The sequence below is a fragment of the Muscardinus avellanarius genome, assembly GCF_963383645.1.
Source record: "Muscardinus avellanarius genome assembly, chromosome: 10".
NCBI lineage: Eukaryota > Metazoa > Chordata > Mammalia > Rodentia > Gliridae > Muscardinus > Muscardinus avellanarius.
Genome location: NC_137796.1, coordinates 61,784,062 through 61,807,228, shown reverse-complemented (window position 1 = coordinate 61,807,228; position 23,167 = coordinate 61,784,062). Strand labels below are relative to the sequence as shown.

General features: G+C 54.2%; 2 protein-coding genes across 2 annotated transcripts; one reads left to right on the top strand and one right to left on the bottom strand.

Annotated features, from left to right (window-relative positions):
• Positions 1–2,134: 2,134 nt before the first annotated feature.
• Positions 2,135–8,621, top strand: IL4I1 (interleukin 4 induced 1; the record flags this gene model as incomplete). Its single annotated transcript, XM_080703682.1, has 7 exons — positions 2,135–2,222; positions 2,307–2,548; positions 4,581–4,693; positions 5,425–5,626; positions 6,358–6,426; positions 6,718–6,854; positions 7,607–8,621. The coding sequence occupies 7 exons, from the start codon at positions 2,135–2,137 to the stop codon at positions 8,619–8,621; spliced, it is 1,866 nt and encodes a 621-aa protein (XP_080559808.1).
• Positions 8,622–9,289: 668 nt separating this feature from the next.
• Positions 9,290–22,518, bottom strand: TBC1D17 (TBC1 domain family member 17; the record flags this gene model as incomplete). The annotated part of the gene is made up of 17 exons (XM_080703681.1): positions 9,290–9,478; positions 9,550–9,636; positions 10,050–10,166; positions 10,307–10,404; positions 13,265–13,364; positions 13,454–13,554; positions 13,632–13,748; positions 14,094–14,188; positions 15,012–15,115; positions 15,206–15,334; positions 15,663–15,824; positions 15,910–16,021; positions 16,636–16,843; positions 19,140–19,248; positions 21,796–21,870; positions 22,104–22,202; positions 22,498–22,518. 17 exons carry the CDS (start codon positions 22,516–22,518, stop codon positions 9,290–9,292), a joined length of 1,923 nt encoding a protein of 640 aa, XP_080559807.1.
• Positions 22,519–23,167: the final 649 nt, after the last annotated feature.

Sequence of the window (23,167 nt, the reverse complement as noted above, 5' to 3'; positions counted from 1 at the left end):
CTTGTCACACTTTGGCAGAAGACTGTGGGCTCAACATCCTACAGCACCCAGAGCTGTCCTGCCAGGATTATCTGGCCCAAATGTCAACGGCAATGAGGTGGAGGGACCCTGGCCTGACCCTAACCCCTCAAGCCTCTTTGGTGGAGAACAGCAGCACCAAACACAGGCCAGCCACTGCTAGCTAGTGATTTCCCTGGGCCTGTTTTCTGCACTGTAAAATGGGGACAGCACAGCTCCCCTCGGCAGAGTCGCTGCTGCAGTGAACGAAGTCAAGAGTGTCACCTTATCTAGCCCATAGTCAAGTCCTACTGCATAGTAGCCACTGCCGCTTCATCGATAGCTTGGGATTGACCATGCCTGGTCTGGCAGGGCCCTTCCCTCCTGTGATGTTCATGGACCTGCCTGCCCCTCCCTCCCACACCCTAGAGTCCTCCAGGTGGGGGAGCCCTAAAGGGGTTGACTCACCCACCCTAGGGACCCAAAATCTTGGCCTCGTGCCCTAGGAGCCTTTCTTGGGTCTGCGGCCTCGCCCCCTTTCATGACAGTTTCTGGTTCCTTTCACTGGTGTAGGGCATGGTTGTCAGGGTCCTCGCGTAGGAGCCAGGCCAGTGAGGACCGGGTGGCAGAGCCCCAGTGCTGTGGCTCCCCGGGGAGCTGGGGCCAGACCTTCCCTGCTGAGCCTTGTAGTCCTCCTCTCTGAGCCTCAGTTTCCTTCTCTGTCAAATGTGGGTCTGCTTGGAGCCATAGCAAATATAAAGCCCCAAGCATGGGATGACCTGAGTGGAGCCTGGCAGCGGGAACAATCCCTCAGTCCCTCAGTGTTGCTTTGGCTGACTCGAGCTCTTTCTGTCCAGCTCTATCTGCTCCTCCCCGCATCGGGGTTCTCTGACTCACTCCTGCACACCCCACCCCTTCTCACCAGACCACATCCCCCTTTGATTCACTGCGGAGTTCCCCAGCCATTTCTTTCTAAGGGCCCCACCACCCCTCTGGTCTTCTCAAGATCCCTCCCTCTTCCTGACCCCAAGGAAAACCCCCTAATGCTTCTCCACCTCCAGTGGCCAGGGGCTGAAGCATCTCCTAGGGGACTCCTTGGAACCAGCCATTGTTCTCACTCCACTGCCGAGGGGGTGGAATGGCAAGGGCCAGGGGCCATTTCCCCAACGTGCCACCCAGCAGTTCTCCAAGTGGGAGGGAGGGGCAGGCATCCCCACATGCCAGACGGCCAGTCAGGACCCCCAGCAGCCCTGCAGCCACAGCAGCAGAACCTAGTACTGGATTCACTCAGTCCTGCCACACTGTAGTGCCCCATCTGACAGCAGCAGACAGGAGCCACAGGGAGAAGGACCTGCCAGAGTCCTGGCTGCCAAGTTGTCCTGGCGCCCACACCCTGGCCACCATGCTGCTGCCCACGTGCCCCATGGCCAGGGCCATTCCACAGAAGGGAAGGCCAAGGCTCAGGGTGGTGTGTGGAAGAGTAACAGGCACAGAGGAACACAGAAGAGAAAGGAGTCCCAAGAGCAGAAGCCTTCAGTCCTCCTGCTCTAGCAGGGGGAGTAGAAACAGAGACCCCCAGACCAGGAATGAGGCAGGTGGGCGGGGCAGTCCCTGCCCCCGCACAGTCGCCTGAATATTTCTGGCCTCCCAACTGCCCCAGAACTATTTGGGGCAAGAGGAAAAAAATAGCCTGAGTTACTTCCTCCTAAACCCCCTTTCCCCGCAGGCCCGTCCCCCTCAGCGTGTGTTAGCCTTAGAGCCTCTGATTCCGAGACTCCAAGAAAGCAGTTTCGTTTCCCCCAGCTGGACTTCCCAAGGGAGGTGAGGGCGGGGCCTGCTCTTTTAAGGAGGGAGAACGGACCTTTGAGACAGTACCTGCCCTGTCTTCAGAGAACTGGAGGTAGAGCTACAGAGGGGCCAGTGACAGGGGACAGATAGGATCCTGCAGAGACCAGGACTGGTGGGGGTGGGGGCAGAGGCTGTTGGATGGGGAGGTGGTGAGAGAAAGAGAAAGGGCTGGGTAGCCAGGTCCAGGTGAGGGCAGAGACAGGTGGGGAGGGAAGCAGTGTCCAGACTTTGGAGGAACAGGTTAGGGGACACCTGCCCAGAGAGAAAGGTGGCTATAGAGACAGGCAGGATGGGGGGCACAGGTCCTGGTCACAGTGGCCCTTGCTTCTCCCCCACCCCAGACACCATCTGTCACCGGAGAGTCATGGCCCAGCTGGGTGAGTGAGCAGGGGAGGGGGCTCTGGGACCAGGGCAGAGTCCTACCCCCACACCACCTGTGCACTGATCTGTCCTCCCTCCCCTAGCCCTGCGCCTCCTCGCCCTCGCCCCTGTCCTCCTCAGCCTGGCAGCCTCCCTGGACTGGAAGGCGGCCTCCAGCCAGGACCCCTTTGAGAAATGCTTGCACGATCCTGACTACGAGCAGCTGCTCAAGGTGGTGACCTTGGGCCTCAACAGGACCTCGAAGCCCCAGAAGGTGATCGTGGTGGGCGCTGGCGTGGCTGGGCTAGTGGCCGCCAAGGTGCTCAGTGATGCTGGACACAAGGTAAGAAGAGCTACTTACAGTCTGCCCAGGAGTCAGGGGTGGGTGAGGCCTGTTCGAGGGGACTGAGGTGGTGAGAAAGCTATCCTTTCTTCTGAAACCTGTGTGCTAACTCCCCCTCTCATCCTGTAGGGAAGTCCCACTCACTCTAAATGTCAAGTGGGAGCAAACCTGGACTTTGTGCTGGTGGAGGTAGAAACACCACCAGGAGGAAGTGCCCCTAAAGTCAAGCCACTACCCACTGAAATCCAAGAATGAGAATAGGTCAGCTCAGGGGCTTCTGCACATGGGAAATCACCCCACTCCTTCCCTGATCTGGGAAGCCCCTCTGCAACCCAGCCAGTGGCCTTCCTGCTGCAGTCTGGAAATGCCTTTTTGTTCTCCTATCAGCCCCTCCCAGTACAAAGAAAGAAATCCTAGCTGGGCATGGTGGTGCACACTGTAATCCCAAGAATTTGGGAGGCTGAGAGGAGGATTACAGGCTCAAGACCAGCCTCAGCAACTTAGTGAGAATCTTAGCAACCTAGCAAGACCCTTTGTTTTTTGTTTGTTTCAAAACAAAAAAGTAAGCTGGGTACCAGCGTGGTGGTGCATGCTTGTAATCCAGTATTTGGGAGGCTGAGACAGGAGGATCACAGTTCATGACCAGCCTCAGCTACTTAGTGAGGCCCTTTGCAACTCAAAATAAAGAATAAAAAATAGGGCTGGAGGCTGGGCGTGGTAGCATACGCTTCTAATCCTAATAGTTGGGAGGCTGAGACAGGAGGATCGCAGGTTCAAAGCCAGTCTTAGCAAATATATATATATATATATATATACATATATATATACATATATATATATGTATATACACAGAGAGAGAGAGAGAGAGAGAGAGAGTGTGTGTGTGTGTGTGTGTGTGTGTGTGTGTGTGTGTGTGTGTGTGTGTTACTGGGGGTGGAATCCAGAGGCTTTTCTACCTCTGGACTATACTCCCAGACCTATTTTATATTTTATTTGGAAACAGATTTCACTAAGTTGCTGAGAGCCTCACTAAGTAGCTGAAGCTGGCTTCGAACCTGTGGTATCCTCCTGTCTCAGCCTCCCAAGCGCTGGGATTACAAATGTGTGCCACCACACTGTGCTTCAGCAACTTATAAATAAGGAAAAAAATGAAAGCCGGGCATGGTGGCGCACACTTGTAATCCCAGCATTTGGGAGGCTGAGATCGGAGGATCGCGGTGTGCAGACAGCCCCCACTACTTAGTGAGGCCCTCTGCAACTCAGTGAGACCCGGTTTCAAAATAAAGGATAAAAAATAGGGCAGGAGGTGTAGCTCGGAGGTCAAATGCCCCTGGGATCCATCCCAAGACCTGAAAAAAAAAGAAAAGAAAAAAAGAAAAGAAAAGAAATGAGCCAGGAGGATCCAGGTTCCTGGCCAGCCTCAGCTACTTAGACCCTCTGCAACTTAGTAATACCCTGTTGCAAAATAAAAAATAGGGCTGGGGTTGTAGCTTGGAGGTAAAATGCCCCTGGGTTCAATCTCCAGCACCACACACAAAAAAAGGAAAAATAATAATAAAATAGGTCAGGGGAGTGTAGACGTACCCTGTGTTCCATCCTCAGGACCAACAAAAAATAAAGGGTTAGAGGTATAGCTCAGAGGTAGAATGTCCCTGAATTCAATTCCCCAGTACAAACAAACAAACAAACAAACAAACAAACAAATAGATAGAACCACACATGTGGCGCACGCTTATAACCCCAGCATTTAGGAGGCTGATACAGGAGGATTGTGGTTCGCAGACAGCCTCAGCTACTTAGTGAGACACTTTGCAACTCAGTGACACCCTGTTTCAAATTAAAGATTAAAAAAATAGAGCTGGGGGTGTAGCTTGGAGGTAGAATGCCCCTGGGTTCTGTTCCCACTACAGCAAAAAAAAAAAAAAAAAAAAAAGAAAAAGAAAAAGAAAAAAAAAGAATTAGATCCTGCTGGGATGTAGGAAGGTCTGGCATAGGTGGGGGCCAGTGAGAAGAGCTTGCCCGTATCCCTTAGGTCACCATCCTGGAGGCAAGTAACAGGATTGGAGGCCGCATCTTCACCTTCCGGGACCTGAAGACAGGCTGGTCTGGGGAGCTGGGAGCCATGCGCATGCCTATCTCCCACAGGTGAGGCCCAGCCTGCCCACCCCCTGCCCCACCTATATGCCCAGATTCACCTAGACCCCGGCTTGATCCCTGCTCCAGTGCCATGCTCCAGCAGTCGTGTGTGTGTGTGTGTGTGTGTGTGTGTGTGTGTGTGTGTTGCTAAAGATTGATCCCAGGGCCTTGCACATACTAGGCAAAGGCCCCACCACTGAACTTATACCCCAGTCTCCCATTCCAGTGTCTGACTGCCAAACCTAGACCCCTAGGACAAGTCTGGTCTTGACCCAACCTCTAACTCTACCCTTCACCTAATTCACACACCAGCTCTGCCATGGCACCTGCCCCAGTGCTCACACCACCTCCTCTAGCCAGAGCCTCCAGCTAGTCCTGTCCAAGCCCAAGTCACATCCACTCCAGGCCTCCAGTTCTGCCTCCCTCAGTATTCTAAGAGCCCCAGCATGACCACTGACCCTGGCCCTTTCTTCATCTCAAACCTTCATCCCTAAATCAAATCTGAGCTCCAACTTCATACCCAGTTACAGCCAAGCCCTGCTCCAGACCCATTCTCCATCCTGGTGCTCCTTAGCCTTCCAACCTTGTTCCCATTTCATCTCAGTCCCCTGCTCTGATAACCCCAAATCGGGTCCCATCCTCACAACCATCCTGCTTCCCTTGACCAACCCACACTCAAAGCAGCGGTCACCTCCTCCTCCCCAGGCCCAGGCCTCACCCGGCCTCTCCTGCACCCTCAGGATTGTCCACAAGCTCTGCAAGAGCCTGGGCCTCAACCTGACAAAATTCATCCAGTACGACGAGAACACATGGACAGAGGTGAACGATGTAAAGCTGCGGAACTACGTGGTGGAGAAGATGCCCGAGAAGCTGGGCTACAGACTGCGCCCCAGGGAGAAGGGCCATTCCCCAGAAGACATCTACCAGATGGCTCTCAACAGGGTAGGTGCTGCCTGCCTCCTCCTCCAGCCCCTGGCCTCCAGTGCCCCACCTTCTAGGTCCTCCCTCGGGCTCCAGCCTCTGACTCCTCAGCCTTTATCTTCCCCATGAGTACTGCGATTCCCGGGCTTCTGGTCTCTTCTTCCCCTGGTCACTGCAGTTCTGGACCACCTCACCTTCTTACACGTTTGACTTAAAAGTTTATCCACCAACTGGGCGTGGTGACGCATGCCTGTGATCCCAGTACCGCAATCCTGGGCTAAGTCTGGAGAATTGCAGGTTCAAGGCCAGCCTCAGCAGTTTAGCAAGGCCCTAGTTGAGATCATGTCTCAATAAAGCCGGGCATGGTGGCGCATGCTTGTAATCCCCATGCTTGGGAGGCAGAGACAGGAGGATCGCTCAGGTTCGTAGTCAGCCTCGCTGGCTTAAGAGACCCTGTTTCCAAATAAAATATAAAATAGGTCTGGGAGTGTAGCCCAGAGGTAGAAGGGCTTCCAGGAACCCTAGTACCACCAATAAATAAATAAATAAATTAGATTTTAAAAAAGGACTGGGGAGCCAGGTGTGGTGACACACGCTTGTAAGCCCAGTACTTGGAAGGCTAAGACAGGAAGATCACAGGTTCACAGGTGTAGGGCTTGGCAGGGAGCAGTAGATGCCCAGCCCAGTTCTGTGGGCAGAAATATGAAGACCTGTCCTTTGGGGCCGGGTGCTATCTGCTTGTTCCACAACAGGCCCTCACAGATGTCAAGGAACTGGGCTGCAAAAAGGCAATGAAGAAGTTTGAAAGGCACACGCTCTTGGTGAGTGCGAGCCTCCACTTTGCTGTCTAAGAGACAAAGTGTGTGCACCTGGGGCTTTCCCCGGCGGGCTCAGTCCTGTCTCGCCTCCCTGCCTGGTTCCTGGGGTTGAAAGATGCCTCCTTTCTGGACGCCTGTTTCCCTCATGTGTCACAAGAGAAGGCACCAGACCGGATCACTAAGGTCCAGGTCAAAGCACCAGGAGGCCCCGCCAGGGAGGGGCCCTCATGTGGGGACAGAGCTGTCAGGTGCAGCCTGCCTGGGCCCTGACTTGGGCTTGCACCTGCCTGGCAGGAATATCTCTTAGGCGAGGGCAACCTGAGCCAGCCGGCCGTGCAGCTTCTGGGAGACGTGATGTCCAAGGACGGCTTCTTCTATCTCAGCTTCTCCGAGGCCTTGAGGGCCCACAGCTGCCTCAGCGACCAGCAACAGTGAGAGACAGGACCCTTGGGCCAGGGCGGGGAGTGGGCGCCCCCCAGTGGGTGTGGACGGAGTTGGGCACGAAGGGCGCAGCCTCAGGGGTAAGGGAGGGGGCTAAAATCATTGGAGGTGGCTCTCTGGTTGGCCCATGCTCGACCCGTTATTTGAGGCCCTCCAGAAAATCTGGTGAAAAAAATTGCCAGAAAGCTTGCAGGTTCAAGGCCAGCCTCAACAATTTTTTGTTGTTTTTTTTTGGTGGTACTGAGGGTGGAACCCAGAGGCTTTCTACCTCCGGGCCATACTCCCAGACCTTTTTTATATTTTATTTGGAAACGGTCTAAGTTGCTGAGAGCCTCACTAAATAGCTGAGGCTGGCTTCGAACCCTTGCGATCCTCCTGTCCCAGCCTCCCAAGCGCGGGGATTACAAGCGTGCGCCACCACGCCGGGCTCAGCCTCAACAATTTAGCGAGACACTATTTTCACACAAAAATTAAAAAGGGTTGGAAATGTAGCTTGGGGATCTAATGTCCCTGGTTCGTCTTAAATACAAAAAAAAAAAAAAAAAAAAAGTTCCTAGGAAAGGGCGTGACCCAGAAAGAGGTGGTGTTCCCGGATCTTGTACTCTGCAGGCCTCTTAGGGACCTCAGGAGCAGACCGGATGGTTGGTGCGGGTGGGGTGGTGGGCGTGGCTTTCGCGGAGGGGCGGGGCCACAGGGACGCCGGGCTGATCAAAACCGGCTTGCCCCGCCCGCCCGCCCGCAGGTACAGCCGCATCGTGGGCGGCTGGGACCTGCTGCCGCGCGCCTTGCTGAGCTCGCTGTCGGGCCCCGTGCTGCTGAACGCGCCGGTCGTGGCGATGACTCAGGGCAGGCACGACGTGCGGGTGCACATCGCGACCTCGCACGAGTCGCGGCGGCTGAGGGCGCTGACCGCCGACGTGGTGCTGCTGACCGCCAGCGGGCCCGCCTTGCAGCGCATCACCTTCTCGCCGCCGCTGTCGCGCAAACGGCAGGAGGCGCTGCGCGACCTGCACTACGTGCCGGCCACCAAGGTGTACCTAAGCTTCCGCCGGCCCTTCTGGCACGACGAGCACATCGAGGGCGGCCACTCCAACACCGACCGCCCGTCGCGGCAGATATTCTACCCGGCGCCCGGCGAGGGCGCGCTGCTGCTGGCCTCCTACACGTGGTCGGACGCCGCGGCCGCGTTCGCCGGCCTCAGCCAGAAGGAGGCGCTGCGCTTGGCGCTCAACGACGTGGCGGCGCTGCACGGGCCGCTCGTGTACCGCCTGTGGGACGGCACCGGCGTGGTGAAGCGCTGGGCCGATGACCCGCACAGCCAGGGTGGCTTCGTGGTGCAGCCGCCGTTTCTCTGGAGCACGAGCGAGGGAGAAGGGCAGGACTACAACTGGGCGGTCCCCTACGGTCGCATTTACTTCGCAGGCGAGCACACGGCCCACCCGCACGGCTGGGTGGAGACGGCCATCAAGTCGGCGCTGAGGGCAGCCATAAGGATCAACACCAGGGAGTGGCAAGGGCACCAGGAGGCCAGCCGCGAGGGGCAGGGACAGGCATTCGAGGAGGCCGGCAGGGAGGGGCAGGAGCATGTGCCCGGGGAGGGCAGCCCAGTGGTGGAGCTGGGGTATTTGTACGAGGAGGGTACCCGGGAGGAGCAGGAGGCCACCCAAGCCCCGTGCAGAGAGGCGCAGGCAGAGGCCAAGCGCCCTCCAGCCCGGCACTTACCTTTTGAGCACACCACACAAAAGCCCTTGAATTAAAGTATTTTTGGAAAAAGCCAAGTGGTCCAGCCCCTCCCTGACTCAGTCCCTTCCCCTGTTCGCCAGGACCAGCGACACTAGCCCTCCCTAGTCAGAAGGGATGCTGCCTATCCTGTAACCTCGGAAGAAGCTTTTCCTGGCCTCTTCCTGTACAGGGATTCCTTGGGAGTAAGGGGGACAGGGTGGACACTGCACTATTGGTGGGTGATAGTCAGTGCGCCTTTTGGTTCCTCGACATGAGGCTGATGCAGACGGGGACTTGATACAATTAACAGAAAACTGACTCCAGAGGGTTAAACAACAGTTGTTTATTTCTTCACATAAGCAACAGCTGGTAGGCAGGGTCCCAGAGAGTACTGCTCTCCCACACCTGAGTGCCCCACTTTCACTCCAAAAGCCCCAAATCCCGCAAGCTGGAAAGCCACGGGCACATCCCCCCAGGGGCTTGCGTCCCTGGGCGGGGTGGGTCCTGTGGTCAGGCTTGTGCTGGCACCCAGGACCGCAAACAGGGCTCCCTCACCATTCGGGCGGGAGCCAATGCTGCTGGCCGAGGCGCAAACTGTCAGTTTAAAGCAACCAGCTGATCAGGGGATAGGCCCAGAGCTGCCCCCATCACGGCCCCTCCTCCAGCCCCGAAAGGGGAGGGATAAAGTGCCGGTGCCAGAGGCTTAGGAGTCCTCCTCCTCTGGCAGGATCTCCAGGCTGCTGTCGGGCTGCGGGGCTGGGTCTGCAGCGGGCGGTGGGGCTGGTGGGGTCCGGGTGGGCGAAAGCGGCAGAGGGGAGGCCGGGGACGAAGGGCTGCGGGGCTCTGCGGGCGACGCCAGACCTAGGACCTCCTGCACGTTGTGCGGCAGCTCCTGGGAGAGGAAGGCGGGGAAATGAGAGGGCACCAGGGAGGGCCGGGCGGCTGTGGGGGACCTGGACTCACCCGGCAGGCCGTCAGCTGGCGGTAGAGGGCCTCGGCCCGCGTCAGCACGTCTTCCACGCTCAGCTTCATGGTCAGCTCGTTGATATGCTGCAGGAGAGGTGGGTGAGGCCTGCCGCTCGGCGCACCACCCCGCCCGCCCGTGTCTACTCGGCCTGCCTGGTGCGGGGATGCAGAGTAGGGAAGACAGGGATGACCCCTTCAGGGGTAAAGCTGGGGGCTCAGAGTCCAGCTCCTCAGGCCTGGTAATCATGTGAGTGCTCACTGCTCTCCAAACAGTGGGATTCAAGAAAGGGAAGGGGCAAATCCTCACTCACCTGCTGTGAGTATTGCTGGGAACCAGGCATAAGATGGGGAGGGGGAGGAAACGATCCCAACCCCATGATGCTGACTGCTAACTATCCATTCAAGGGTCCCACTTGGAGCACCTGCTCCCATAGGTACCCAAGCACAGATGTGGCCAGACCCCATCTCCAAGTTGGAGAGGGCAGGAGAGCCCTCACCTTCAGGATCTCGTTGGAGCCAAAGCCAGACAGCATGAGGGTGTCCCGCTCCATGTCCAGGATGGCGCAGGCCACTAGCAGGTGCAGATTGGGGCCAGGGAGCCCCGTCCACAGCACCTGGAGGTGTCGGGAGTCATCTCTGCCTGAGCTCCCAACTCAGGTCTGCCTCACCTACATCAGCCAATCTCCCTCCAACCTCCCAGCCCCTCCCACTTCTCCTTCCTCTTCAGCCCTCCCACCCAAATTGGCTGGCCCACCTCCCATAGCCGCAGGACATCTGGGAAAGGGAATTCTCTTTTGAACCAGATGAGCAGCCACCGGAAGCAGAAGCAGAGGGAGCCGGAGTCCTGGGAATCTGGGGAAGAACAGACCATGTGTCAGCCTCACCCACAGCTGGTGCCCACAAAGAGCAAACTCCCCCAGCACCGGAGGTGCACACCTGGAGTTCCCTAGGCTGACTGCCACCATCTTCACACCTTCCACTCGGACTCGGCAGGAATGTGCAAAGGCCAGCACACCCAAGGGAAATGGAATCTCAGCCCCCAATGCCGGTGAGGTCTGAGGACACTGGCCCCCCCAGATATGCTGCTGGCCAGAATGTCAGGTGGTGTGATACTGAGCTGTAAAAGTAGGTGCTGTCCCCCCTGGATACAGTCCTTTTGAAAAGTAACCTTTTTTTCTTTTTCCCCCCAATACTGGGGCTTGAACCCAGGGTTGTTCTACCTTGGTGCTACACCCTAGCCCTATTTGTGTGTGTGATGTTGGGAATTGAACACAGGAGCATCCTACCACCAAGCTACGCCCCAGCCCTAATGTGTGTGTGTGTGTGTGTGTGTGTGTGTGTTACTGGGGGTTGAACTTAGGGGCATTCTACCTCCAAGCTATACACCCCTAGCCCTACTTTTTATTTTTTGCAGTACTAGGAATGGAAAACTAGGGACATAATTTTTTTTTTTTTTTTTTTTTTTGGTGGTACTGGGGATGTAACCCTTCTACCTCCGGGCTACACTCCCAGACCTATTTTTTTATATTTTTATTTGGAAACAGGGTCTCTTAAGCCAGCACGGCTGGCTTCGAACCTGCGCGATCCTCCTGTCTCCGCCTCCCAAGCGCGAGCTACCACACCTGGCAAAACTAGGGACATTCTACCTCTGAGATATGCCCCCAATCCTATTTTATTTTTTATTCTTTATTTTTTTTTAATGGGTCTGGGGATTGAACCCAGGGGCATTTGGCCTCCGAGCTATACCCCCTGCCCTATTTTTATTCTTTATTTTGAAACCAGGTCTCACTGAGCTGCAAAGGACCGAAGTAGCTGAGGCTGTCTGCAAACCGCTTTTCTTGGGTCTCAGCCTCCCAAATGCTGGGATTACAAGCATGCACCACCACGCCCGGCTTTATTCTTTATTTTGAAACAGGGTCTCACTGAGTTGCAAAGGGCTTAAGTAGCTGAAGCTGTCCACAAATCATGATCCTCCTGTCTCAGCCTCCCAAATGCTGGGATTATAAGTGTGCGCCACCACACCCAGCATCATTTATTTATTTATTTATTTAGTGGTGCTGGGATGGAACCCAGAGGCTTTCAACTACCTCCAGGCTACACTCCCAGACCTATTTTATATTTTATTTGGAAACATGGCCAAAGTTGATGAGAGCCTCACTAAGTAGCTGAGGCTGTCTGCCAATTCCCAACTGGGATTACAAGTATGTGACACCACACCCAATTATTTTGTAATTTTTTTGTGGTAGTAGGGATGAAACCCAGGGGCATTCTACCTCTAAGCTGCACCCCCAGACCTATTTTATTCTTCTACTTTGAAACAGGATCTCACAAAGTTGCAGATGGCCTCACTAAATTGCTGAGGTTAGCTGTGAATCTGCAATCCTCCTATCTCAGCCTCCCAAATACTGGATTATAAGCATAGGTCACCACATCCAGACCTATTTTATTTTTGTTTTGTTATTATTTGTTTATTTATTGCAGTACTGGGGATTGAACTCAGGGGCATTCTACCTCCGAGCTATACTCCCATCCCCCCCTTTTTTTTTTTGTTTTGTTATTGTTCTTTATTTTGAAACAGGGTCTCACTGAGTTGCAAAGGGTCTCACTAAGTAGCTGAAGTTGGCTGCGAACCTGTTATCCTCCTTTCTCAGCCTCCTAAATTCTGGGATTACAAACGTGCACCACCACGTCTGGTTATTTTTATTTATTTGGGGAAACTGGGGATTGAACTCGGGTCATTCTACCTCTGAGCTACACCCCTAGCCCTATTTTTTTATTCTTTACTTTGAAACAGGGTCTCACTAAGTTGTGGAGGGCCTCACTAAATAGCTGAGACGGGCTGGGAAACTGCAGTCCTCCTTTCTTAGCCTCCAAAGTACTGGGAACATGGTATGTGCCACTAGGCCCAGCTTCCAGCATTTTTTTTTACACTGAACAAGTAATGAAGAAAAAGCTTCCAGCCATAAGGTAACAGCTTCAGGGCCAGAGCACCCATTTCTGATCCTGGCCCAAGGAGAGCAGAAGCTTTGTGGAGAGAGAAATAGCAGGACCTCCACCTGGCTCATTTCTGAAAGTCCCAGGCAACTGCTATTCAGCCCTTACTCACAGCTTTCAGTTCTGGGTTACACAGATGTTTCTCTTGTTCAGATAAAGACAAATTTCCTAGACTCCAACCCAGGTGTAGTGGCACACACTTGTAATCCCAGCATTTGGGAGGCTCAGACAGGAGGATCCGGATTCGCAGACAGCCTCAGCTAATATTTAGTGAGGCCCTTTGCAACTCAGTGAGACCCTCTTTCAAAATAAAGATTAAAAAATAGGCAGCTTATAGCCGGGCGTGGTGGCACACGCTTGTAATCCCTGCGCTTGGGAGGCTGAGACAGGAGGATCGCACAGGTTCGAAGCCAGCCTCAGGTACTTAGTGAGGCTCTCAGCAACTTAGTGAGACCCTGTTTCCAAATAAAATATAAAATGGGTCTGGGAGTATAGCCCGGAGATAGAAAGCCTTTGGGTTCCACCCGAGTACCACCCCCCCCCCAAAAAAAAACCAGGCAGCTTAGAGGTAGAATGCTCCTGGGTTCCATCCCCAGTACCAAAAAAAAAAAAAAAAAAAAAAGTCCTAGACTCCTCCTGTGGCTACGAACAAAACCTCTAGCAAGGTTTGTGGCCCTGTTGCTCCTTGCCCACCCACCCACCAGCCCTAGAGACATACCCAGGAAGTCACAGAGCGGCTGGTCCAACACCCTCAGGAGCAGCAGGAGTTGCCCGAGCTGCCGCTTCATGGTCTCCTGACTCTCCTCAAAGTTCCCATGCTGCGGGGGGAGAAAGAGGAGGCAGCACATGAGCAGCTGGGAGCCCCAATTCTTCCAGAGGTGTTTTCTGTCTGTGCCCCCAGCCTCACCACGAGCTCCATGAAACCACAAAAACACCAGAAGGCATCCACCTCGTTCTGAATGACGTAGAGGATCGGGGAAAGAAGGTCACTCATGCCCTGGACGTAGCCTGGAAGGACACGGGGTCAGGGTCCAGATCCTCAGCACCCTGGGCGCCCCGCCCCCGCCTTCCCTGACCATCCGCACCAAGGTCGAAGTGGTACATGCAGTACGTGAGGAGGATGTCGTTCAGCAGGCCCAGCCCAGGGTTCTCAGGGCCCTCGTAGAATTTGTTGGTCCTGTCAGTGCGGCTAACGTCTCTCTCTGCGGGACCAGTGCAGGATGCAGACGAAAGAAAGGTCAGGGTGAGAGTGGGGCGGGTTCCAAACACCACTAACTCTCCTGCTTCGAGGCCCTGGGCTTCACAGCACCGTATCTTTCAGTTAGTGGGGAAACAGACCCAAGAGAGATAAAATCACTTGTGGTCTTCCAGTGAGAGCTGACAGTTGATCCCAAGGTCTTGTCCCTACCACCTACCTGGCCTTGGCTCGTCTCCCCCTGCCCATTCCCACCTCTGCTCATCCTCATCGCCCTCCCCAAATCTCATCCCTGCCCCGGCCCTCCCTGCTGCTTCCAGTTTCCCAGCCCCCACCCACCCACCGCACCCACCAATGAGACTGCGGTATCCATGCAGGAGTGTGTTCCTCCGCTCCTGCTCAGGGCTCACTGATTTCCACTGTAGCTTCATGCGGAAATACTCGTCTCTGAGAATGAGAGGAAGGGCAGATGCTAGGTTTCTCTCCAATGGAGCACCTGGAGCACCACAGCCCACCTCATCCCAGTCACCCCCACAGAGCCCAGCCGGCTGCCTGGTCATTCTGGCCACCACCCCTTAAGATCCACCTCCCACCTCCCCCATGGCTCAGGATTCAGACCGCCCTCATGGGCTTTGGGTGGAGGTCTATCGCCCCCTGTTGGACAAAGCGTGTTGAGGAAAAGGCCCAGCCAGCGGTCAGACACAGCAGATGTGACACCTCTGAAGATTATGGTGAGATGGGCCCTGTGGGTTTGCACCACACTGCAAATCTGTGATTTTTTTTTTTTTTTTTTTTTGTGGTACTGGGGATGGAACCCAGAGGCTTTCTACCTCCGGGCTATACTCCCAGACCTATTTTATATTTTATTTGGAAACAGGGTCTCACTAAGTTGCTAAGAGCCTCACTCAGTAGCTGAGGCTGGCTTCGAACCTGTGCGATCCTCCTCTCTCAGCCTCCCAAGCGTGGGGATTACAAGCGTGCGCCACCACGCCCGGCTTCAAATCTGATTTTGAAAACAGTATGGCACAGGAATGAGAAGACCAGTGGAGACACGGGTGGGATGGGTCTGGCGTGACCCTTGAGCACAAGACAGTACCCAGCACATGGCAGGCTCAGACAGAAGCAGGGTGTGTGGAATAAGCCTATTTACTGCCCCTGGTGTCCTGTGAGGTGCCAGGCGCTCTGTGGGCCCACAGGGATGTGCTGTTGGCCTGGGAGACTGGGGCGGTCACAGGAGAGATCCGAGAACGCAGGGCATTTTCTCACTCACGTCTTCTTGCGCACGTGGGCCTTGTGCTCCTCAGCTGAGCCCTCCCAGCTGAGGTAGCCCAGGAGGAACTTCCAGGCCTCTCGCCGCAGGCTTGGGCTCAGACCCTGGGAGCAGACAGCAGCAGACAGCTCAGCAGCTCAGGGCCTCCTGGCCACCCACCAGCCCCATCCCATCCCCTGCCCACTGGTGCTCACCCCAGAGAAGATCCGGTTCTTTAACTCAGGGATCTGCTGCAGGCGGCCCTCGGGGCCCATGTGGCGGGCCCACTCCTCCTCTGTGACCGGAGGAGTCCGCTCCACGACTGGCCTCGGCCCCAGTTCCACCTGCAGGCAACAGTGCAGGCGAGCCCGGGGTTCATCTTTAGCTTCATCTCAGTCTGAGCCAGCCCAGAGCCCTTCTTAGTGCAACAGCTCCTTCCCTGGGCCAGTATCAAAGCCACCCACCCCAGGCAGGAAGGACCCCAAAACAACAACCATCAGGAGTGCTCCGTGCCTGGCACAGCTGCATGTGTCTGCCTTGAAATCACTCCATATGCAACCCCGGGAGGGCAGTACCACTATTGATCTCATGTTACCAAGAAGGAAACAGGCCCAAGAAAACAAAATCGCGTGCCCAGATAAAAAGCAACAGGAGGGTCCACTTGATACTCACACAGGAGATGACCTCGAAGCCAGGCTCAGGCTCATCATCAGGGAGTGGAGGAAGGTCAGGGGAGGAGGCTCCTTCGAGGTGCGGCTGCAAGGCGCCCCGGAAGAAGTTGGTCACTCGAGAGAAGCTGCTGAAGGTGGTGGAGTAGGGGTCCTGAAGGAAGCGCTGGGGACAGGGACAAAAGTTGTCATGGCTGCCCCTCTGGATCCACCCCAGGCCTCCCCACCCAGTGCCAAGGACGTCCACTCACGGACACCACGTTGGAGCTGTCCTGGTCAAACAGCTGCAGGTGGTGGAAGGAGTTGGAGAGGGCAGAGGAATCGTGAGGGAAGACGAGGTAGAGGCGGGAGTCCTGTGGGGAGCTGGGGTGGGAGGGGATGCACAGGTGATGCCCGGGTGGAGCGCCCGGGGTCCCGAGCTGTCCACACACACATTCTATTCCAGTTGCCATGGCCCAACTACCCTTGGGGAATTCTTCATCTCTGGAGTGTTATTGCAGGGAGAGGTCAGAGACCATGTGACCCAGGACTGGACACTGAGGGCCAGAGTGACTGACTCGGGGATTAGGTTGGAGAGTAAGGAAAGATGTTCTCTCTCCATTGAGGGTGCTAAGCTATGGCTACCAGGGGCCTGAGAAAATGACAGAAGTTCAGATGGAAAAGAGCAAAAAAAAATGTTTTTTTCTTTGGTCATACTAGGGATTGAACCCAGGGGCATTCTATCTCCAAACTATACCCCCAACCTATTTTATTTTTATTTTGAAACAGCACCTTGCTATGTTGATGGAAGTCTCACTACTTGCTGAGGTTTTCCTTGAACCTGAGATCTTCCTGTCTCAGCCTCCTAAGTACTAGGATGACAAGCACATACCACCATACCCAGCAGAACTGTACTTCTTTCATAGCCCTGAGGGGTCTGACTGCAGCTGAAGGAGGACAGGGCCTGGTCAGAGGCCCAGCAGCTCGAAAAGGCTTACCTGGCCAAGAGTAGATAGCGGCTGAGAACACGGAGCAGGGCTCGGGTGCCCCCGCGGTGGAAGTGCAGGGCAGGCAGGGAGCCGCCAGCCTGGGTCACCAGGACCAGGTAGGCCCAGCTGAGGCCTGGCTTGGACCGGCGGATGGACTTGAGCTCTCCCAGACTCAGGAAGAAGGCCCAGGAGCCCTGGGGGGAGCTGGGCTCTGCACCTAGAGAAACAGTACCATATTGAGGAAGGCATGAGAGGCAGGCAGATCCACTGAGGACACTTAATCAGCACAGTCTTCTCCTGAGGCCCCACCACAAGCTGCCCTTCACCCTGGCCTCTGGGAACCCTCAGAATCCCACATTTCCTAAGACGTAAAACTGGGGGGGGAAATGGCCAGGAACCAGACATAGTGGCGCACGCTTGTAATCCCAGTACTTGGGAGGCTGAGACAAAAAATCGCAGGTTCATGGCCAACCTCAGCTACTTAAGTGAGGCCCTCTGCAACTTAGTGAGAGCTTGTTTCAAAATAAAGAATAAAGCTGGGCGTGGTGGCGCATGCTTGTAATCCCCGCGCTTGGGAGGTGGAGACAGGAGGATCGGCAGGTTCAAAGCCAGCGCGCTGGTTTGAGACCCTGTTTCCAAGTAAAAATATAAAATAGGTCTGGGAATGTAGCCCGAAGGTAGAAGTGTTTCTAGGAACCCCAGTACCATCACCCCCACACCAAAGAAAAAGAAGAAAAAAATAGGGCTGGGAGTATAGCTCAGAGGTTGACTGCCCCTAGTGCTGCAATAAAAGAAAAAGAAAAAAAAAAAAAAAAGAAACAGGATAGGATCTCACATGCTGGGTGTGGTGGTGCATGCCTGTAATCCCAGTACATAGGAGACTGAGACAGGAGTATTGCAGGTTCTAGGACAGCCTGAGCCAGTAGGGAGGCTCTCATCAACCTAATTAGACCATTTTTCTTTTTTCTTTTTTTTTTTTTGTGCGGTACTGTGGGTAGAACCCAGAGGCTTTTCTACCTCCGGGCTATACTCCCAGACCTATTTTTATACTTTATTTGGAAACAGGGTCTCACTAAGTTGCTGAGAGCCTCACTAAGTAGCTGAGGCTGCCTTCGAACCTGTGTGATCCTCCTGTCTCAGCCTCCCAAGTGCTGGGATTACAAGCGTGCGCCACCACGCCCGGCTAACCATTTTTCAAAATAAAAATAAAATAGGACTAGGAATAGGGTTGTAGCTCAGAGGTAGAAAGCCCTTGGGTTCAATCCCTAGTGCCAAGAAAAAAAGAAAAGAAAACCGAAAATATGCTTGGCATGATGGCGCATGCTTGTACTTCAAGTATTTGGGAGGCTGAGACAGGAGAATTACAGGTTTGAAGCCAGCCTCAGCTACTCAGTGAGGCCCTCCACAACTTAGCGAGATCCTGTTTCAAAATAAAGAATAAAAACGAGGGCTGGGAAGTCAGGTTGGTGACGCATGCTTGTAATCCCAGCATTTGAGAGGCTGAAACAGGATGGCAGGTTGCCCTTTGCAACTCAATGAAACCCTGTTTCAAAATAAAGAATAAAAAACAGGGCTAGAGGTATAGCTCAGAGGTAAAATGCCCCTGCATTCCATCCCTAGTATGGCAAAAAAATAAAAGTAAAAAAACTGAAATAGGTGGACATGGTGGTACACACTTGTCATCCCAGTATTTGGAAGGGTGAGATGGGAGGATTGTGATTTACAGACAGTCTCAGCTACTTAGTGAGGCCCTTTGCAACTTAGTGAGACCTTGTTACAAAATAATAAGAAATAGGGCTGGGAGTCTAGCTCGGAGGTAGAATGCCCCTGGGTTCCATCCTCAGTACCACCACCAAAAAAAAAAAAAAATTCTTAAAGCTAGCTGCGAATCTGCAATCCTCCTATCTTAGCCTCCTAAATTACAAGCATGCACCACCATGCCTCGTAAAGCCCTATTTTATTTTATTTTTATATTGAAGTGGGGTCTCGCTAAGTTGCTGAGAGCCTCACTAAATTACTGAGACTGGCTGCGAACCTATGATCCTCGTGTCTCAGGCTTGCATGGAGTCAGATTACTAGCAGGCACCACCATGCCTGGCTGGGATTAGAGTTTTAATCGGCCCCAGCACTGCTTGCCTCAGGTCTCTTGCAAGCTTCTCTTTGCTGGGAGAGAAAACTCCCAAATGTCCCTCAGAGGCAAGCTCTGGTACCAACCCTTCCTATAAGATCTGCCCTCTCACCAGAGGAGTAAGACAACTCCTCCAGATAATCAGCACCCTGAGACCCCAGGATGGCTCAAACCACCCTGTGAATGTCTACATCTGTGGCTTCCACCAGCCTGCAAACTGTCAGGGGTAGGACTCACAGGTACCCACAGCCAATCCACTCCCCTCTTCTGGGACAGAAAGTGCCAGGAAGCCATCTTAACTGTGGGCCACAAAGCCTTCAGAGCCATGAACACTGAGGGCAAGGTGTACCCACCTGCCCCCCCCAGGGGCACCAGGCTGGCCTACCTCTCGTGGGCTCTGAGTGACGAGGCTGTGGCCGCACAGTGCTGATGACGGCCCAGTCAGGTTCATAGCCTGGGTCAAAGGTAGGTTCCTCCTCCGAGGTGCAGGAGTCACCCCCACTGGAGTCCTTGGGGGAGGAAAGAGGAGGGTAAGTGGCTATGGATTCAGTTTCCAGATCTGACCTCAGGGCCCTACTAGAAGGCAGCCCACTGGACAGAGGGAAACAAAGTCTAGAGAAGGGCAAGTACGGCACAGTGCCACCCGTATAGCCAAGTCTTGGCCCCAAGTCTCCCCACGTGTGGGAGGATGAAGGAATACTACTCAAAGGTGCCTGCAGGGAGACCATGTGAGATCACACTGCTTAATGTACTTGCTAGTATTCATCAGGGAAGGCAAATCAAAACCAACATCAAAACCAACAACAGATTCCATTTTGTAGGCTGGGGTTGCAGCTCACAGGCAGAATGCTCACCTTGCACCCATGAAACCTGGGTTCAATCCCAGCATCCCAAAGGGGGGGAAAGATACCACCTCACGCCTATCACATAGCTGAATCAAAAGAGAGAGACAAAAGCCAGGTGTGGTAGCGCATGTTTGTAATCCCAGCGCTTGGGATGGCTGAGACAGGAGGATTGTGCAGGTTCAAAGCCAGCCTCAGCTACTTAGTGAGGCTCTCAGCAACTTGGACCCTGTTTCCAAGTAAAATAGAAAAAAAGCCTGGGAGTATAGCCTAGTTAGCCTAGAGGTAGAATGCCCCTGGGTTCTATCCCCAGTACCTAAAAAAAAAAAAAAAAAAAAAAAAAAAAAAAAGAGAGAGAGAGAAACCAAACTGAATGTTTGGCAAGCATACAGAGAAACTGGAACCTTCCTACATTGCTGGTGGACATGTAAAATGGTGCTACTGCTCTGGAAATTTCTTTAATGTGTTAAACACATTACTGGGCATGGTGGCACATGCTTGTAATCCCAGTATTTGGGAGGCTGAAACAGGAGGATAGCAGGTTTGAGGACAACCTCAGTGAGACTCTCATTAGCCTAGTGAGTCTCTGTTTCAAAATAAAATCAGGGTGGATTATAGCTTGAAAGTAGAATGCCTCTGGGTTCGATCCTCAGTACTAAAAATAAGTAAATAAACATGGCCCAGAGTGGTGGAGTGGGACATGCCTATAATCCCAGTACTTGGGAGGCTGAGGCAGGAGGACTGTGAGTTCACAGGCAGCCTCAGCAACTTAATGAGACCCTGTTTCAAAAATATAAAATAGGTCTGGGAGTGTAGCCCGGAGGTAGAAGGGCTTCCAGGAACCCCAGTACCACCAAAAATAAAAATAAATAAAAAAAATAAAACATATGAGGGTATAGCTCAAAGGTAGAATGCTCTTAAGTTCAACCTCCAGTACCACCAAAAAAAAAAAAAAAAAAGAAATCTCTAATTTTAGTATATGTACTACAGAAGCGAGCACGGGAATAAAGTTCTGATGCATGCTTGTAACACGGATGGACCTTAAAAGTATCTTAAGATACACAGGCACTGTGTATAATCTAATTTATACAAAACATCCTGAATGGGCAAATCCAGAGACAGAAAATGGATTCACAATTACCAGGGGCTGTGAGAAGGGTAGAGAGGGGAGTGACTTCCAAGAAGGGGGAATAACACATGCTGGGGGAAAAATGGTGGCAATGAATGCATGGCCTTGTAAACGCACTTCAAAATGTTTTACTTTGCCGGGCATGGCGGCGCACGCTTGTCATCCCAGCATTCGGGAGGCTGAGACCCAAGGATCACGGTTCGCGGTCAGCCTCAGCTACTTAGTGAGGCCCTCCGCAACTCAGCGAGACCTGGTTTCAAAAAAAAAATAAAGAATAAAAAATAGGGCAGGGGCTGTAGCTCGGAGGTCGAATGCCCCTAGGTTCCATCCCCAGACCCGCAAAAAAAAAAAAAAAAAAAAAAAAAAAGTTTTACTTTGGGGCACAGAATGTGGCTCAGTGCAGTGTGCCTGTCTGGCATGCCCAAGGCCCTGGGTTCAATCCCAAACACCACCACAAAAAATTTACTTTACTAGAAAATTGGATTTTGTGCTATGTGAACTACGTCTCAATAAAGGAAAAACATAGCTGACTCATAGATCGATATGAAAATAACACAAAGTCCCCAGTGGCTACTCTTGTTGCCAGCTCCCAAGGCTGCTGGGCAGACTCAAAAAATGGTGTGCACAAAGGCCATGCTGAGGACAGGGCAGTGACAGCTGGTGACAATTCATGAAGATGGGCAGAAAGGAGAAAAAGTATGTATGAACTGTGGAGGAGGAAGCAGGTGGGTGAGTATCCTCAGTCAAGCCCTGTCCTGCGCCAGAGAAATGCTACACCCCTTCAAGCAACCGGTATCCACCAGCTGGGCTCCCCCAAGGAGCAAGAGATGAGAGGGTACCTGTCCCCACAGCCATGAGTCTTATGGTCCCTGCCTCTTTCCTTGAATGGCTATCTTCAATTCACAAAGAAGAAATGGGGGTGGGGGTGGCGCAGAGAGATCCTAGTTCTTGGCCAGGCTCATATTGAGCCCCAGGGGCATTTTGGGGTTGGTACCTAGGTTCCTCAGTGCCTTCCTCTGGTCAGACCTAGAAACCAGTGAGTGGAGAAGTGGGAAGCGACAGAAGCCTACCTTTTTGGAGAAGAGGATTTGAGTGGAATCTCCCACTTCCTCTACAGGAGCCCAGTGCAGGAGAACATCATTGTCCTGAGAAAGTGAAGAGGGATTAGGGGGCTCCCTTTACTACTCCAAAGTTTCTCGCAGCCAATTTCCAAACTTCTTCCGCAGTCTCCACCCTCAGTCTTCCAAAGTCCCGCCCCTCTTCCTAACTCCTACCCCAGCCTCCCTAAAGTGCCAACGCTGGACCTCCAGCCCATACTCCTACAGATGTCCCCCCATCCTGCTGGGGACCCGCCCGAGCCCTGCTCCCCCAGGCCCACCTTCTCTACGACACGAATGACGCCCGCGATGAGGGAGCCCGGGTCCTGGTGCCTCTTGGCGCTGGTGTGCAGGTACACGCCCCCCTTCTCAAACACCACCTGGGGAAGGAAACCGGTGAGGGCGGGGCTCCGCCGGAGCAGACGCGCAGGGGCGGGGCCGGCGGAGAGGGAGGGTGGGCGTGGCTACCCCGGGCGCGCCTTCGAAAGGGGCGGGGCTAAGGGAGATGGTCACCCTTTGGACCTTGGAGAGGGTGACAGCGCATTTACAGGCAAGCGGCGTTTGCTGCGTCTCTGTCGGGTTCTCAGAGCCCTCGCTCCGCCGGAGTGGGAGGCGGGCCACGGGACGGGGCGTGTCGTACAGACAGAAGCGCAGGAATGTGCCCCGTGTGCTTACCCTGTAGCTGGATGCGTCCATAGCCGCCGCAGAGGCCCCACTGGCCCGGCCTCCTCCTATTCCGGGTCAGTGTGTTGTCACATCCGGGGAGGACAGGCCCCCTCGAGGCCAAACAGTGGTAGCACCCTCAGCGCTCTAGAGCAGGAGTGGGTGAAACCACCTTCCAGAACGGGGTAGCTGAACTTGAACTACAAGGGTTCAAGTCACGGGGCGGACCGTGGAGGCGGAGCTGCCGCAGTGCGCAGGCGCCGGGCTCCGCTCGCGCCACGAAGTAAACAAGTGGGCGGGTCCGAGCGCCTCAGAGCGCCCACTTCCGTCTCCGTGTCGCGTACTGGCGACGAAGCCGGCGAGGCGCCATTTTGCTCGAGGGCACAGCCGTAGCCGTCCGGCCGGGGCCATGTTAGTGCGGGGCAGTCCCATCTGCCTGCGGGGCGCGGCCGCGAGGTGTTGGGAAAGAGGAACGAAGAGAGGAAAAGAAGGTGAGAAGAAGTGCACATCCCAGGAGGCGCTGGGGACTCGGGGTGACGGGACGGAGCCGTCTCCGGCCTGGCAAACGAAGCTGTTCAGACGAACTCCTGAGTCACAGCGGGAAGTGGGCCGAGCCGCCATCTTGAAACGGGGCAAACCGAAGCAAGAGATGCTACTGTACTGGATCTCGGCCAGCTCCGCT